The following is a 17145-nucleotide window of genomic DNA, read 5'->3' on the forward strand; positions in this document are numbered from 1 at the left end:
ACTGTGACCTGGGACAGTGAGCATCAAATCTCAAGACTTCATCGGGTGAAACAATGAGGAAATAGATAGCTCTATGGGTGGCATCTGATCCAGTCTGTAACTGCTGGTAGTGTGTATGGAAGCCAAGGCTTCTCGATATATGGATGGGAGAAACACACAGAAAAAGTAGCCTGTGACCCACCTTAAGAATGCACTAGCTGCAGTGCATTTTGTTGGAGCCTCATCCAAGCCTAAGCACACTAGCGCCATAAGGACCACTAGCTTAAATGGGGCTGGGCCTTAGACCCACTTCCTGTCTGCTGGGAACAGGTGGCATGAGTGGAATCTTCTACCTCTCCCTGTCTAGGCTTATCCTCATAGAATTAGCTAAAGGAAGCCTTCAGAGACAGGGCATCCTCATCCCATCCAAGTGAGTTAGAGGGTGGGTCCTAGTTTGTGGGCTGTCCACCTGGGTTGCGGACCACCTGGCTGAAGGTAAAGGAGCAAGTCTCAGCAAACTCTAAGGCTAGCGTGTTGACTTTAGCTGCCAAACAATCTACTTTCTAGGCCTTCTAGCATCTAGCTCCACTCCATACATTTGAAGCAACACCAGATGGGGGCAGCTGGCCATTAAACTGCAGTCTTTCCATTGAGCTAGTTAGGCTAGTTTCAGCTCCTGTGGCATGAAACTGCAATTCATGCATTCAGCCAGCCCTTCCTCAGGTGTATAACACTGAGGCATAAGGTTCCTTTTTCATGGCCATTGGTGTCCAGCAGTGGAGCCATGCAGGTAAAGAGAAGAGTGAATAACTTGCTTCTTTAAAGTTTGGCAACAAAGCATCTCTACAGCAATGACAACAAAATCCGTTTTTTTACCACAAGCAAAACAACTTACTGAGAAGGGAAGAAGAAACCACTCTTCAGAGAGCAATAAATGAAATACAACTAAGAAGTTAACTTAGTTTAAAGCTAACAAAGGGAGAATACTTACCTTGTTAACTTGGGTTCAGGCTGGCAAAGACACCTGCGTTGGCCTATCTGAAAGATTAGGTGCTGAAAGTACTGATGAAAACCCAAGTCTGACAGCTAAGAGTGTTCCCATTGGAACCGTAGCTCCAACAACCAAAAAGTCACCAGTTACAGTTGCAAGAAAAAGTATGTGAACCCCTTGGAATTATCTGGATTTCAGTTTTAATTGGTCATAAAATGTGATCTGATCTTCATCAAAGTAACAACAATAGATAAACACAGTCTGCTTAAACTAATACCACATAAACAATTATATGTTTTTATAATTAAAACATTTACAGTGAAGGTTTGGAAAAGTATGTGTACCCCTAGGCTAATGACTTCTCCAAAAGCTAAGTGGAGTCAGGAGTCAGCCAACCTGGAGTCCAAGCAATGAGACGAGATTGGAGGTGTTGGTTAGAGCTGCCCTGCCCTAAAAAATAAACACCAATTTTAATTTTGCTTCTCATTAAGCATTGCCTGATGTGAACCATGCATCTAACAAAAGTGTTCTTAGAGGACATACAGTATCTCACAAAAGTGAGTACACCCCTCACATTTTAGAAAATATTTGATTCTATCTTTTCATGTGACAACACTGAAGAAATGACACTTTGCAACAATGTAAAGTAGTGAGTGTAAAATTGCTATGCCCTTAAAATAACACATCACACAGCCATTAATGTCTAAACCGCTCGCAAAAGTGAGTATACCCCTAAGTGAAAATGTCCAAATTGGGCCCAGTTAGCCATTTTCCCTCCCCGGTGTCATGTGACTCGTTAGTGTTACAAGGTGTCAGGAGTCAATGGGGAGCAGGTGTGTTAAATTTGGTGTTATCGCTCTCACTCTCCCTCATACTGGTCACTGGAAGTTCAATATGGCACCTCATGGCAAAGAACTCTCTGAGGATCAGAAAAAAGCAAGTGTTGCTCTTCATGAAGATGGCCTAGGCAATAAGACGATTGCCAATACGCTGGAACAGAGCTGCAGCACGGTGGCCAAGACCATAAAGCAGTTCAACAGGACAGGTTCCACTCCATTCCAGGCCTCGCCATGATTGACCAAAGACGTAGAGTGCACGTGCTCAGAAGCAGAATCAGAAGCAGAATCAGCTTTTATTGCCAGGTATGTGTACACATACGAGGAATTTGACTCTGGATTATACATTGCTCACGATGTGCTTACGCATACAAAAATACAAAATCACAATAATAAAAATATAATAAAGTAAAATCAGACACAGACTTCAGTGTAGACAACACAAATACACACACTATGAACAAAAACAATATAGACATATTGACAAATAGTGCAGTGAGCAGAGTGCAAAGGATGCAGGAGTATGTACATGTTGGAGGTGGATGTGATATACAGGTACATAACTATGCATACATGTACACATGTACACAGTGCAATGAAGCATAGTGCAAAGGATGCTGGAATAAATAAGTATAAGTATTTTGTGCAGGAGTAATGACTTGAGGTAGGTGGATTTGTTATACAGTATCTACAATATGACAATATAACAGTATGAACAGCACTGAAATAGAGAATGGTGAATAAATAATAAGTGTTAGCCAGTAAACAGGTGGCTGATTAGAGGCAGAGTTACTGGGTTATTGCACAAGAATTGTTCCTGACACCGTGAGTCAAAAATCAGCTGTTCATCAGAGTGATGGCTTGTGGGAAGAAACTGTTCCTAAGTCTATTGGTTTTGCCATACAGTGCTCTGTAGCGCCTACCAGAGGGGAGAAGCTGGAACAGATTGTGTCCGGGGTGAGATGGATCTGCAGTGATGTTTCCTGACTCTGGAAATATATAAGTCCTGAATGGAGGGCAGGTTGGCACAGATGATCTTTTCTGCTGTCCTGACTGTCCGTTGTAGTCTGTCCTTGTCCTTGTGATGTTCCCCAGTCTCACCTGCTGTGTGTCAGAGGGGAATGGTGACTGTTTGAAGATGGTGTTGGAGCTGGAAAGAGGTGTGACTTGGAGCTTTTCAAACCTACAATAAAAGCCATTCAGTCTGCCAGTTGTTGAGTACCAGCAGTGTTGGGGGATGGTCTCTTGTAGTTTGTGAGTGTCTCCACACTGACGCAGGGTCGTTGGCTGCAAAGCTGTAATTTAGCTTTTCAGAGTAGCATCTCTTTGCTGCTTTGACCTCTTCAGTCAGAGTGTTCCTGTCCTGGTTGTAAAGGACTCTGTTCCCACTTCTGAAGGCCTGAGTTTCGCTGTGAACCAGGATTTTTGGTTGTTGTATGTGCAGAAGGTTTTAGTCGGCACACACGTCCTCTCAAAAACTGATGTAAGACGTCACAGTGTCAGTTAGTTCGTCCAGGTCAGTAGCTGCAGCCTCAAAAACACTCCAGTCAGTACAGTCAAAGCAGGCCTGTAACTCCAACTTTGACTCGTTGATCCATCTTTTCACAGTCTTTACAACAGGTTTAGCAGATTTCAGTTTTTGCCTGTGTGTCGGGATAAGATGAACCAGACCGTGATCAGAGAGTCCCAAGGCTGCACGGGGAACAGAGCGATAGGCGTCCTTTAATGTTGTGTAGCAGTGGTCCAGTGTTTTAGTCTTATTTGCACTTCTTTTTGTCTTAATATGCTGTCTGTACTTTGGGAGTTTGCTCTGTTGAAGTCTTCAAGAAAAATGAGCAGGGAGTCTGGATGTTTTTTCTCCACGTTAGTTATCTGGTCAGCTAGGTGTAGTAACGCCTCACTAACACAGGCCTGAGGTGGAATGTAAACAGCAACCAGGACAAACGAGGAAAACTCCCACGGTGAATAAAAAGGTTTACAGTTTATAAAAAATGTCTCTAAGTGAGGGCTGCATGATTTTTCCAACACTGTGACATCTGTGCACCAACATTCGCTTATATAGAAACAGAGTCCGCCTCCCCGTGTTTTTCCTGTGAACTCCCTTTCGCGATCCTCGCGGATGAGATTAAATCCCGGTAGATGAAGTGCGCTGTCTGGGATGCGCTCGGTGAGCCAGGATTCGGTCAAACAGAGGGCAGCAGATCTGCAGAAGTCCGAGTTAGTTCTGTTGAGGAGCAGCAGTTCGTCCATTTTTGTTGGCTAGAGAGAGGACATTCGCCAGGTGGATTGAAGGGAGTGCAGTGCAAAAACCCCGCTGTATCAGTTTAACCAGCACGCCTGCATGTTTTCCCCTGCGCCATTTCCAAAGGATCCCAAACAGAGCTCCTGCTCCTCCAACTAATAACTCCGGGAAAGTTCCGGGTTCGTTAAGGAGCAGTGGAATAGTATGAGCAGTTGAAAGTCCGATATTTAAGAGCTCTTCTCTGGTAAATGTTACCAGAGAGGGACGACAGAAAACGGCGTTAATAAACAAAAACACAAAAAGCACTACGGAGCGTAATCCAGAGGCTGCCGTCTGCGGCGCCATCTTGTTGTCTCTCAGCATCATATCCTAAGGAAGAGGATTAGGGCCACATGTGTTTTTTTGAGTTCTGAGATTAAAGCCAGAAATGTCAAATAAAAGAGGCGCCGGTGTATATCCACTGGGAAGATGTGGACAGCATGGTATGTTAATTTTGCAGAGAGAATTGGAGGTAAACTAGCTATATTACTGTAAAGACTGTTAACTTAATAGCAGTGATGTGTTGCCATGGCACTTTCAGATGCCGTTCACCACTTTACGAGGCGCTGTGAGGGGGGAAAAAAGGCACTGATCGTGGGGAATCCACTTGTAGTTCTGCTTCAACTGTGCGACAGCCTGACGACGGCCGACCAAAATTTCTGACGTGAAATTAATCTAACCGTCCAACGGTCGTTTGGGAGCAGTTGATCCGTTCTCTCTTTCCCCTGTACACTGCACGTCAAACGATGCCAGATGAAGCGATCGGCCCGACTCTAAAATGAGTCCCTGGACGGGTCAGAAATGGTCTGAAATCGTACAGTGTAAGCCCAGCTGAAATGTCAAAACAGGTAAAACACAGTGACAAATGGCCATGTATATACTTTTATTTGATAGGTAGCAGAAATACGAAAGCTTTCCTTATTGCCTTGCAACTGCCAGGGCTGTTCAACAAAAAGTGACTTAGTTTAAACGTCCTAGCGCCTTACAGCCAGGACCGTTTGGCTACAGAAGGAAACATACCCCATATTTTCTGTCTCATCTGCCATACTATATCCAAACACAGTCCAATATTTCTACAAAGACAAGGGCTATTGGAATTTTATTAAGACCCCCATGAAACCAGAAGAGCTATCTACGAATAAATTGTGGATACCACAGAAACAAGTGGCCTGTGTGTCAGCTAGATTAGTACATATGGATCTGAATGAATCTGTAAATTTTAGCAAGCAAACGCATTCCTTTTTTCAAAAACTGAAATCAGTCAGTCCACATATCATAAAGGGTAACTGCAAATGCCACTTGATCCACAACACCCTGAAAAACCTGAACAGAATCAGTTTTGATGTTGAATCCAATGTCCTAAAAATCAGGGAATTGTCATGCTCAGTCAAAAAAAATTGAATCTCGGAAAGAGTACATAGAGATACAAAGGCATGTACCAACCCGTTGGTTATCTGTATTGCCTGCAGTTCAGCAGTTCTTGGACTATGCTCTGTCCTGAAGTGTTATTTTTTTTTGTCATTGGGAAAGAGGGATTGTCCTGAAGGTTATCTGGAAGGTTATATGCACAGGTGGTGCTGATGCTGCCTACAGCAGTGATGAGAAAGATGTGACAGAGTCTGAATGTTTAATGTTGCTCATGCACAACATCATGCAGGAATTTGAAAGCGTAATTTGAGTGTTGCAGGGCGGCGGTGGTGATGGGACAGTGGCTAAGACACATGCTTTTGCTGTGCGAGACCCAGGTTCATGCCCCACTGTAACACATCCACCAATGTGTCCCTAAACAAAACACTTAACCCCTAGTTGCTCCAGAGGTGTGCGACTTCTGACATGTATAGCAATTCTAAGTCGCTTTGGATAAAAGTGTCAGCTAAATGAATAAATGTAAATGTAATGAGTATTGGAAGATGAGAGTGCTACTCTCCTGGATGTTAAGATTTTATGGTAGTAAAACGAAGCAAGGAATCTTGAAAAGTAAGTGCAAGAGATCATACGGAGTTCACAACACTGGCCAACAGCTTCTTTGAAAAGGCTGTTTTACTGTATACCTAGTGGCTCAGTGATCCAGTTATGTCTAATGCTAGCTGTCTGCCACTCAGTGGTCCAATTGAATGGGGTACACTGAGCGACTGGTCGAAAAATTAGCTCTGGGCATTGACGAAGACAAACTGTTTCAGTACTACACTATACTAAACGATGTATTTGAAAGCATTCCAGAAGAGCAGAAATTAGCTTTTTTTTCAAGAAAGAGAACGCAGCAACTAAACTGCTCAAAGTGTTATCCTTTTGTTTTTTCTGTCGCCATCAGTAACACTTAGGCAGGGTTAGGTCAAAGCAGAATTTAAAGTTAGACTAAACTTTAAATCATCATGCTTGGAGTTTAAAGCATTCATTGAGGGACAGCAGGGACTTCTGCAGGCAGCAAAAGGGATGAGAAATACACATGGAAAAAGAGGTGAGATCTAATTATGTTTTCATTGCTAAAGGGAGGATAGCCTCCTTTTGGACATTTGATTAGATTTTATAATAGATTATAATTATACAGTATATGCTTACACATAAAAGTAAAAAGTATGTATTTAACATATTTATATCAAACTAAAAATAGGCTCCTCAACCATCACTCCAACCGGGCTGGTAAAAAACTCGGGTGTCACGACTGATGGCCAACTGTCTTTCTGAGACCATGTTGCTGCTGTTTCTCTGTCGTGCCTCTTTGCTCTATTCAACATAAGATAAATCAGGCCCTACCTCACTCAGTATGCCACCCAGCTTCTGGTACAGGCCATGGTTATCTCTCGCCTCGACTATTGCAATGCCCTCCTAGCAGGTCTTCCAGCTTGTGCGGTGAAACCCCTACAAATGGTTCAGAACGCAGCAGCGCGTCTGGTTTTTGATCAACCCAAAAGGATCATGTCAGTCCATTACTGAGTGACCTCCACTGGCTACCTGTGGCCTCCCGAATCAAATTCAAGTCACTAATGCTTGCATACAGAGTGACTACTGGGTCTGCACCCATCTACCTAAACTCCATAATACAAGCTTACGTTCCTTCTCTGCCACTGCACTCCTCCAACAAACGCCGTCTGGTTCTGCCATCCCTTCACACAAGGCAATCTCAGTCCCAGCTGTTCTCATCTGTGACACCACGATGGTGGCACAAGCTACCACACGCCATCAGAGCAGGGGCGTCCCTCTCTAACTTCAAGAAGCTCTTAAACTCATCTTTTTCGAGAACACTTCCTCTTATAACGCTTGTAACCCCTGACCTCTAACATGCTTCCTGTGCATCTCCTTACAATTCCCTTGTATTGATTGCGCTTTTCTAAACTCTAAACCCATTGATGCATACGCACTATTATCTCTTACTAGTAGTTATTGCTGATCTTACTAGTATCTATTGTCACATGTAGATCCCTTACTTTATTTATTCCTTACTTTATGATACTTTATTTTGTATGTTCCTCAAATGTAAGTCAAAGTACATGATGTTTTTTTCAACTTTCATACTTTTAATATTGAAATTTACATTGACATTTTCTGTATTCAAATGCATGGCAGAATGTTCAAAATGTCCACATTTTCACAAATTTTTAGGCCTTCTCAACTTTTACCTACTCTTTCATACTTTCAGCTACAAACTCCATTCTAATATGAAAACTGTTCCACATCTTTCCTACATTCTTGGTATTATTCAACTTTCAAGTCCCATTAAATATTTTTAAAATATTCAAGTTAGTTATAATGCCAGGAGGAGAAATACAAATTTTCAAGAAATTTCAAATTCTTCTCTTTATTCATTGTTTTAGCTTTAAACTATATTCAGACCTTAAAATGTTCCACATCGTTCATGCAGTATGAGGTTTATTCAACTTTTAAATCCCATTCGTACTTTGAAGTTACTATGAAGTGCATTCCCTTTCACTACGACATCCCAGCATAACAGAAACACATGGATGCATTCTCAAAATAAAAGTCCCCAACACTCACTCTATCTTTACAGGGAACTCGGGACTAATGTTTTCCTAAAATAAGGGTTTCCGACGGTCACTGTTAGTTAACAGGAAACTAGGGACCTAGTTTTTCAAAAAAGGCCCAGACAATAAATGCATCTTTATAGGGAACTCAGGATGAGGCTATTCAAAATAAAAGCCGAACCATACAGTATAGGAAAAACACGTGTCCCAACAGATAACTACACACAGAACCCCTGACTGCAGCTGGTGACACAGGTAATTGAGATTAGCTAATTAGGTCAGTGTGTGTGACGCACACACACATACTTATGCATACTTTCTATTACAAATTCCATTCAATCATTAAAATCCTCCACAATTTTCATATATTATAGGCATTATTCAAGTTTTAAATTTAATTCAGACATATCAATTATATCTATCGATCAAGCCAGATGAAAGAAATCCGCTAGCTAAACTTGCCAAGGATGTAAAAACCTGGATGACTTGTAATTTTCTAATGTTAAACTCAAACAAAGCTGTTGTTGTTGTACTGGGGGCCCAAACACCTCCAAGACGCAAGATGCGTTTGTTACTTTTAGGCTGGATTATTGTAACTCCTTATTATCAGGCTGCCAGCACAAGTCTCTTAAGACTCTTCGGCTGATCCAGAATGCTGACAAGAAAAAGGAAAAGACATCAAATTTCTTCTGTTTTAGCTTCTCTGGACTGGCTCCCTGTACAATCCAGAATTTGAAATCCTTCTGTTCACCTACAAAGCCCTTAAAGGTCGGGAACCATCTTATCTTAAAGAGCTCATAGTCCACCAATGTGTCCCTAAGCAAGACAACCCCTTGTTGCTCCACTGGAGCCCACTGGAACACTACACACCCAGAATGCAGGGTTACTTGTGGTTCCTAGAGTCCCAAAAGAAAATGGGAGCCAGAGCGTTCAGCTATCAACTCCTCTCCTGTGGAACCAGGTTCCAGTTTGGGTTCAGGAGGCAGACACCATCTCCACAGATGAGTAGGCTTAAGACTTTCCTCTTTGATAAAGCTTATAGTTAGGGCTGGCTCAGGTGAGTCCTGAACCATCCCTTAGTTATGCTGCTATAAGCCTAGACTGCCGGGGGATTTCCCATAATGCACTGAGCTCCTCTCTCCTCCTAACCCTCTACATCTGTATGTATTCTTATCCCAATAATACATGTTACTAACTCGACTAATGTTTCAGCTAGATACTACCTTTCATACAATATAATAATATATTTCATACTCAATATTTGAGCTTTTTTCAATAATGGAAGAATAAGCAATACAAATCCATTATCTAAAATGCAGAAGACTGAACCTGAGTGTGTACTTACAGGAGAAGGAGATGTGTCTTCTCCAGCCCAGACAGTCAAGACCAATGGGGGTGCTCTGAGAGAAGCAGTGGGCCTTGAGGGGCATCCCCCGGAAGGCCCTAATGTGCCCAAAGGTGACTCCAGCATGTGTCTGTGGGAATGTAAGAGGATTAGTTCAAATCACTGATATTTTTTACTGACATACATTTGTCTGCTAATGATGAGCTGGACACGACCCCGTTAAAGAAAATCACTTACTGGATACAACAGAGTGATAAGCAAAGAAAAGAAAACATGATGTACCGCCATGCATGAATGCTTTATGAATTAAATTGCAGATGAGTGGAGAAAATACATTAGGAGGCCATGCCCGAAGTAAACAGACACCGAGGCTTCACATCTATAAGAAAAAGTGTCAGAAGCCACCAGAGAGAAACAGGGAGAAAGACAGTAATGCAGATGCAAAGCACAGAATGAAGAAGATGAGGATTACAAAGACTTCCAAGGATTGGATCTTTGTTTTGACATCTCACCGAACAGTGGCCACAGCTTTCTTTGTCCATATCTTCAGATAAGAGTGTGTTCAGTTGGCCCAGGCTTCCCCTGATGGCTCTAGCCAGTTTGCGTTTGAATTTCTTTTGCTCTTCAATCCAGAGGTCATCTGAACACTCTAGCATCCGCTGCTGGCCACCTCCATCTCCATCCTGGCCCACATACACCCAGCAGCCAGTCCTCAGTCTGCCAGGAACCACAGCGGCCTTCCCCTCACCCTTGACTTTGAGCTTTCTTGTTCTGGACTGAGTGGCAGGTTGACCACTGTTTTGTGTGCCCTTTGGAGTGCACAGTTAAGTGATTAGTCACAGTCAGCTTTTCTATACAACTCCACTCCGTTTCAGTCCCCCAGGTACAGTGCACGACTGTGGCTACTTTTAATTCTAGATTTTCATTGTAACTTTGGATACAGTCATTACTGTCAATGAGTTTGTATGATATGGCATGAGGGTGGACAGTGAACAGAGACAGCCAAATGGAGGTCAGTGTCTGATTGAAATGACCAAATGCTTAAATAGCGCTTACATGTCGCTCACAGATACCACCAATTCTCAGGTATCTGAAAGAAGACAAAACATTCTTTTTTATGTCTCTATAAACAGTGTGTTGATGTCCTAAAGATTGGGAAACTCAGAGACAGCCAAAATGACCTGCCTAACTTAACACAAAAGTAACATTAACTCAAAGTAACATAAAGTCCAAACTTGTTTTTTCTTGCCAGATCACATTGCAAAGCAGTGGGGCATTTCTTCAGATTGAACATTAATTGTCTGGTGTGAGACTTGTGAATATTGTCCCTTTCACAGGAGAGGTCCTACAGTATTATGTGTCAGGCCAATAGGGCAGTTAATGCCATTAGTGTTAAACTAGACCAGAGGAGAGAACAAAGGAATGTTAGAAGCCCTCACAAATTGTTCTGAAATCCTGTGTTGAAGTAGCTAATTTATAGTCCTATTCTATTTGGGACCATCTGAGAGGAAGCCACAAGGGGGTGCTCCTGCTCTGGCTCTGTCACTATTGTAGTAACTGACTGGAAGGTAGGATGATGGTATCCAGCCAACTCAGAATGGAAACCTATATCCTGGGGGCTGAGAAGGAGAAAAAGATGACTCCTGTTTCTGTCCATCTCTTTATCTAGTTTACAGAGAGCAACAAAGAAACATGTGTTATGTGTTCCACTGACAACTGCCCTGAGACACAAGTTAATAGACACTAACACTCAATGGCAGAGCAAGTGATTAACTGGTCTTGTTAGTGTGCTGGAGGCAGGGAAGAAACACTTTTCCCAAGGAGCTGGAACCACATTGGCGTCTTAATTGAGGCCTGAAAAACGTCTGTTTTCATTCATATGAAACATAGGAACTGCAACAGCACATTATCAATTTTAATACAATCCCACTAAAATTGGTACTTATGATTTAGATTGTATTTTTTTTAATAAAGATTTTAAACATTTCTCTGTGCATGAGAAACTTTTTTTCTTACCTCTACTTCGTTGATGGAGCCATTGGCATATAGGCTGATGTGTGACTGGCTGTCTATTCTGCCCTCGTCTACATCCGGAGGGCTAGCAGATGGTTTTATGGTTTTTGGTCTCTTAGGGGGGTCTGTCAATCCCTCCACGCTGACTGACTGGCCCAGAAGGATAGGAGAGACAGAACTGGCCCTTGCAGAGAGAGGGTAGCGAAACATTTTGCGCTGAGCTGCCGGCCTAGGGCTGTTTGGTTTAGGGCTCATTGGCCGTAGGGGATGCTCAGTCAAGCCCTCACTGGCCACTGGGTGGGATGTGGTCCAGGATGGTGAAAGCTTATGAGCAAGGGTGGCTAGTGAGCTGGGGCTCAAAGGTGAGTCAGGGCTGACTGCAGAGTCATCTAAAAATTGAGGTAGGCCAGAAATACACAGTGTGGTAGGTGGACCATTTGCTGAACATTTTCTTCTCTGGCCTTCAGATTTACACCCATGGATGTTTCCCTTCCCACTAACTTGTGGAACTCCCCGCTTGAAGATGGGATCAGTGTGGCGAAGGGCTCTGAGGGAGGATGGTGACCCTGGACTGCTGAACCTGTCTCGGATAAGAGAGGATGTTAAGTCTCCAAGGTCGTGCTCAGAAGCTGTGTTGGTACATTCTCCATCTGGCACTGAAAGAGTTCTTTTAAGTATCTCAGCCTTTTTTAGCTTCCTCCAGGATAGTTTGGCTTTACCAGAATCCACATCAGTGCCCACTGTGGCCTGCCCCTCATTCTCCTTATCCATCGAACGGGACTCAAATAGGCTGGAAAGGGACCTGTGTGCTTGTGCAAAACACATGCGGATGTTCAAACTGTCATTGCTCTTGCTCCTCTTGTAAGTCTGCCCATTAGGTGACTGGACTTGCCGTAGGAGGGGGTTGTCTGGGCTTGGTCCTCCATTACCCTCCCCATCACTCCCTTGGCTGACTAGCTGACGGACATGGCGAGTGTGGGGAGTAGGGGAGAAAAAGCCACAGTTCTCTTTTTCTATCTCGCAACACAATGAGGTAATTGCTTGGTGGACTGTTTGGTTAAGAACATCACCTTTGGCAAAAACCTCATCATCTGAGTTGTCCCTCTGTGGCCCTTTCTCATCCAGAAGGGCCTCCTCCTCACCGCCTCCATCTGATGGCTCCTGGGGTACCTCCTCACTTTTGGCACCTTTTGAGCCCCTAGCCTTCCTGAAAGAAGGCATTTTAGCAAAGACGGAAAACTTAGAGCCTTTATTTCCTGAATTGTTGCCTTTTGTTTTGCTTCTCTTGTTCATTTTGTCAGGGTTGGCATTTCTGGCTGAAATAACAAAGCAAGGATCCTCCAACTCATCACAGTTGCTGCTAGCTGAGGTGTATGGTGCAGCATCATGGGCAACAGTCATGGGTCTACAGTGTTTTTCGCTACTATTACATAGGACTGGGTTCACCTCAGGTTCTGACTCCGCAGTTCTTAAAGATTCTTGTTCCTGCTCAGGCTGGTGGTGCGGAGTCTTGATACTGGAGATGTACCCTGAAAGGTTAACATTATCCTGAACTACCTCAGCAGGCCTCTTATTCTCGGATTCCTTCTTTGTTTCTTTTTTTAAATCATCCTCTATTGTGCTGCAATTTTCCAGTGACCGCTCAGCCTCCAAAATTGGCTCTAAACTACTGACAGCTAGCAGGTTGAGGCTGACATCAGGGTGTGAGTACCTTACTGCTCTCACCTCCTGCAGTGGAGTTGGTAAACTGATCTGTGCGTGGTCTCTGTATTCCGCAGACAGTGCATATTCCTTAAATGATTCGGATGAGCTGCCTCTTCTTCCTCTGTTAGGTAAGCTGTGATCCCCTGGTTGGCTACAGTACTTCCCTTCTTTAAATTCACTATCCACTAAAAGGCCTCTACTCTCTGAACTTGGTACGAAGGACATAAGGCCTTCATTTCTTTCTGAGTTAGAATACGCTAGACTTTCTATAACAACATTATCCTCAACACTGTCTGTCTTTAGTGTTTCTAGTTCATCTGCATGAGCCAAGCTTAAATGGCATAAGCTAGCAAGGTCTTTCCTCAGCAGAGAGTCTTCACTGCTACAGTTGGGAATTAAATCAGAAACTGCCTGTGGCTTGTCTAAATCTTCCAAGGGGTCAGAGGTGACATTTGTTGATGGGTCAACCAGGAGGCAAATTATTCTCTCATTATTTTTGTAATTGTTCAGGGCTGTCCCTGAGAAGCAGCCTACACCCTCCCCTCTCCTTGCCCCTTTTATACTGGCCTTGGTGTTATTGTTGGAGTCTGAGAGCAGAGAAAGAGAGGCTTGCAGGCTAGAGGAAGGTACCGGGATCTTAACTGTCTTACAGTGACTTGAAATTATGCTGAGAGCAGATTGTATGTTTGTCTGGGAAACTGCCTTTTGAGGTACACCCGGGTGTTCTCCCCTAATGTCCTGAATGGACTCAGCAAGACATGTTGATGTTTTTCCTATCTCACTAGGCACATGTTGCGTAACGTAGGAATCCGAATCACTGGCAGTCGCTTTTGAGGTAACTCTTAGCTCACTGTGCTCAGAAATCTCTGTTGTGCCAAGTTGTGGTTGTCGAAGATTGACCTCGTTTACTGCTTCCACAATTTGTTCCTGGTCAAGATAAACAGGCCTTTCCTCCACTTCTCGCTCCTTGTTTTGCTGGAGAAGAGAGCAGGGTGATCCTACCCTCCGTCTCTCTCTTTGAAAGTTCTCTGATAACGGGGAGGAGGTATCCTCTGCTCCTCGTTTGGCAGAAATAAACTGATTATTTTTGAATTGGTGATGATGCAGACATTCCTTAGACCCCTTACCAGTATCAGATTGGATATGAGGTGAGTAAGGCCCTGGTTCTACAGAGTCTGGCAGTGCCCTCTCCAAAAGCTTGTCTGCCGAATGCTGCTGCCTATGAGTAGCACCCCCCTGATCCAAGTGATTAGGGATTAAATCCTGGATTTGACCTGGGACTTGCCATGGATGCAACCGTGTGCTCTGAGTTTGTTTTTCATCTGGTTGCCTCTCAGCCAGACTCTCTGTCTCCCTGTCTGAGTCTGCCAGTGGTACAGGTGAGGCTAGAGTAGAAACCTTCGGAACCACAGTCAGTTCAGTAGCACATGCATCCAATAGAAAAGAGGCTGTGGTCTGTGTAGATGATGTGATGGAGGAACCTATTTCATTTACCGTCCCAGGTGACTTAGTCCCCTCTGTTGTAGTGCCAACACACCCAAACCGTTCCACCTGGAAGCTGTCATGTGATACACTATTTGTCTTTGTACCATGTGCTTCTGTGAAGTATTGATTTGCTACAACTACTTCTGTAATTAACTGAAAGTCTGGGTATGTGCATGAGTGTGCTGCTGTACAAGTACTGTCGAATGTTTGTGCATTTATTACATCAGTTACATGTGTATCAGCTATGCATGTGTTGTCTTTACAATTACTCTCTATTTTGTGATGTGTTCCATTACAATATGTCCCCACCCTTTTGCACAATTCCCCTTTGTCCTTGCTGTGCACTTTTATATCCTGTATCTCTCTGTCTTCATTGATTATAGCCTGGTGTTCTGAATTGTGTCTTTCATTACAGTCACTGTAGCATTTATTTAAACCTATGTTTAACAGTTTATTATTCTCTGCTTTAACATTGTTAACATTACAGATTTCCAGTCTTTCTACGCCTTTTCTATCTGTGTTTGCGGTCTGTAATCTCACCTCATGTGTGCTTAGCTGTTGTTGTGTCTCCACAATTTTGTCCTCTGTAGTATCTATGTATATCATGCATGTTTCGGAGTTTATAGATTCATTCAGTCTGTTGGGATCGCTTTCTTCACACTGTGCGTTCAACTTCACTTCAGTGTCTGGTGGGCAATTTACCTTTGTGTCAAAGGGGTCTGTGTTGTGTTGGCTTTGCACATGTAAACTGTATGGACCCGTCCTGCCCTCAACTTGAGTTTCTGTGCAAATAGCCTGTAAACTGGACTGTTCTAGTTGTAGTTTCTCTGTACTTAGATGGGGGCGTAGCTTAACTGAGCACAGGTCTCTGGTGTTGAACTTCAAAGGAATATTAGAGTCCACATGGTTCTCTGGGCTTTTCCTCCTGCTACATCTGGATTGTCTAACATAAGTCTCTGGGGCGTCTCTGTGGTGATCCTTAGATGTCACTAACTCTCTCTGTCTGGCTATCCTCTGCCTGGTGCGGAAGCTGCTGTCTGTTGTTTCCCAAGCAACGTAGGTGTCCTCCAGTCCCAGCAGGGCATCCGGGGAGTCCTCCTCATCTGGACACAAATCTGACAGGTTGTTGCTGTGCCAAGAGCTGAAGTCAAAGTACTCGTCATATGTGTCACCCCCTCCTATGCCTGTCTTGCACCATTCCAGGGAGTCAGCACCCAAATCCCCATCCTCCAAACCTAACCCTTCAGAGAAGTAAGGGGAGTCTTCAAGGGCTTTCTGGGGCTGTGGAGACAGTAACGAAGAGGCGGGTGAGATAAAAATCAGTGCAGTAACACGACAGGAGGTTTAGCACAATGCCAGTAAGAATCTTAAAGCTGATCCTTATCCAACCACTGACAAGCTACATAGGAAGCAGTAAGAAGGCGTTTGTGAATGATACCATAACCTTTTTAGAAGTGAATAAAATGGACACACTATGTAAGTGTCTGTGGAAACAGCTGCTTAGCCTTGAGCCTCTGAGTGGCCGTTTCCTATGGCATCGGTTAACTGACAGCTGGCGTTGCTAGGAGACTGTCAAGTTCTGTGCTGCACTACTAACTGGAAATACTGTACATACTGTTTAGCCTATGAGGGCTGATACAAGACTTCCACATCTTCAGTTGAAGCAATGTAATTAACAATTTTTAGCGTCCATCGGCACATTCCACCAATAAAATTACAGTACAATTTACTACATAAATGTTCTTCATGAGGTTACTGCTTTTAGCAAAATATAACAGCTAGTTCTGCGCGCGCACACACACACACACACGCACACACACGCACACACACGCGCACACACGCACACACACACACACACTCACAGTGCCTCTGGTACATGCACATGTACTCATCTTAATAACTCAGAGTTTTACTTACTCTCCAGTACTTCAGTGCATTCGCCGTATCCAGCACTAGAGCAAAAAGGCAAGCAGCAAACCAGCTAAGCACTGCTCCCATGGTGTCCCTCAAACATACACTCACACACATAACCACACACTCACAGCATCCCCTTTTCCTGATACTACATGTCCTCAGCTTCCATCTGCACTCTTCGTCCTTTGTCCCTGTGTTTATCTTCCATGATGATCAAGTATGCTTGCTAAGCTGAGTCTTAAATTACAGAGCCACCCCTTTCTTCATCTGCCTGCAGTGACTAGCCTTTACATAAATCCTTGCAGCAAGATAACTGTACACACAGGAAGAAGCTGAACTTCCCTTTTCACTGTATGTTAAAGATGTGGGGCTTCTACCGCAGCCAGGACTTAATCCAACCTCAAAACAGCAGGTACACAGTGATCTCTGTGTCTTAATAACAAGGAAAGACATTAAGAAGCCCTGCTATAAATACAAAGCTCAGGCAGTTCAGGTTGCATGACAACTCTACTTGAGGACAAGTAACCTTAATGTAAGCTAACATAAATCACACGAGGAAGTGAATAGCTTCTTGGATTGTATATAAACAGGAGCATGGTCTGCACAAGACCTTATCA

General features: G+C 43.6%; 1 protein-coding gene across 2 annotated transcripts in view; it reads right to left on the reverse strand.

Moving 5' to 3' along the window:
• arhgef4 (Rho guanine nucleotide exchange factor (GEF) 4) overlaps positions 1–16144 on the reverse strand; it is a 100254-nt gene extending 84110 nt beyond the window's left edge. For both annotated transcript variants that reach the window (XR_006827022.1, XM_046061979.1), the window contains exons 1-4: positions 16059–16144; positions 11429–15895; positions 9925–10221; positions 9413–9542 (exon numbers count right to left, since the gene is read on the reverse strand). Coding sequence is in view for 1 of the 2 variants with exons in the window: in XM_046061979.1 (XP_045917935.1) it covers positions 9413–9542; positions 9925–10221; positions 11429–15220 (4219 nt within the window). In the remaining variant the exon portion in view is untranslated. The remainder of the gene's footprint in view (positions 1–9412; positions 9543–9924; positions 10222–11428; positions 15896–16058) is intronic.
• Positions 16145–17145: the final 1001 nt, after the last annotated feature.

This window comes from Micropterus dolomieu, linkage group LG01, assembly GCF_021292245.1.
Source record: "Micropterus dolomieu isolate WLL.071019.BEF.003 ecotype Adirondacks linkage group LG01, ASM2129224v1, whole genome shotgun sequence".
NCBI lineage: Eukaryota > Metazoa > Chordata > Actinopteri > Centrarchiformes > Centrarchidae > Micropterus > Micropterus dolomieu.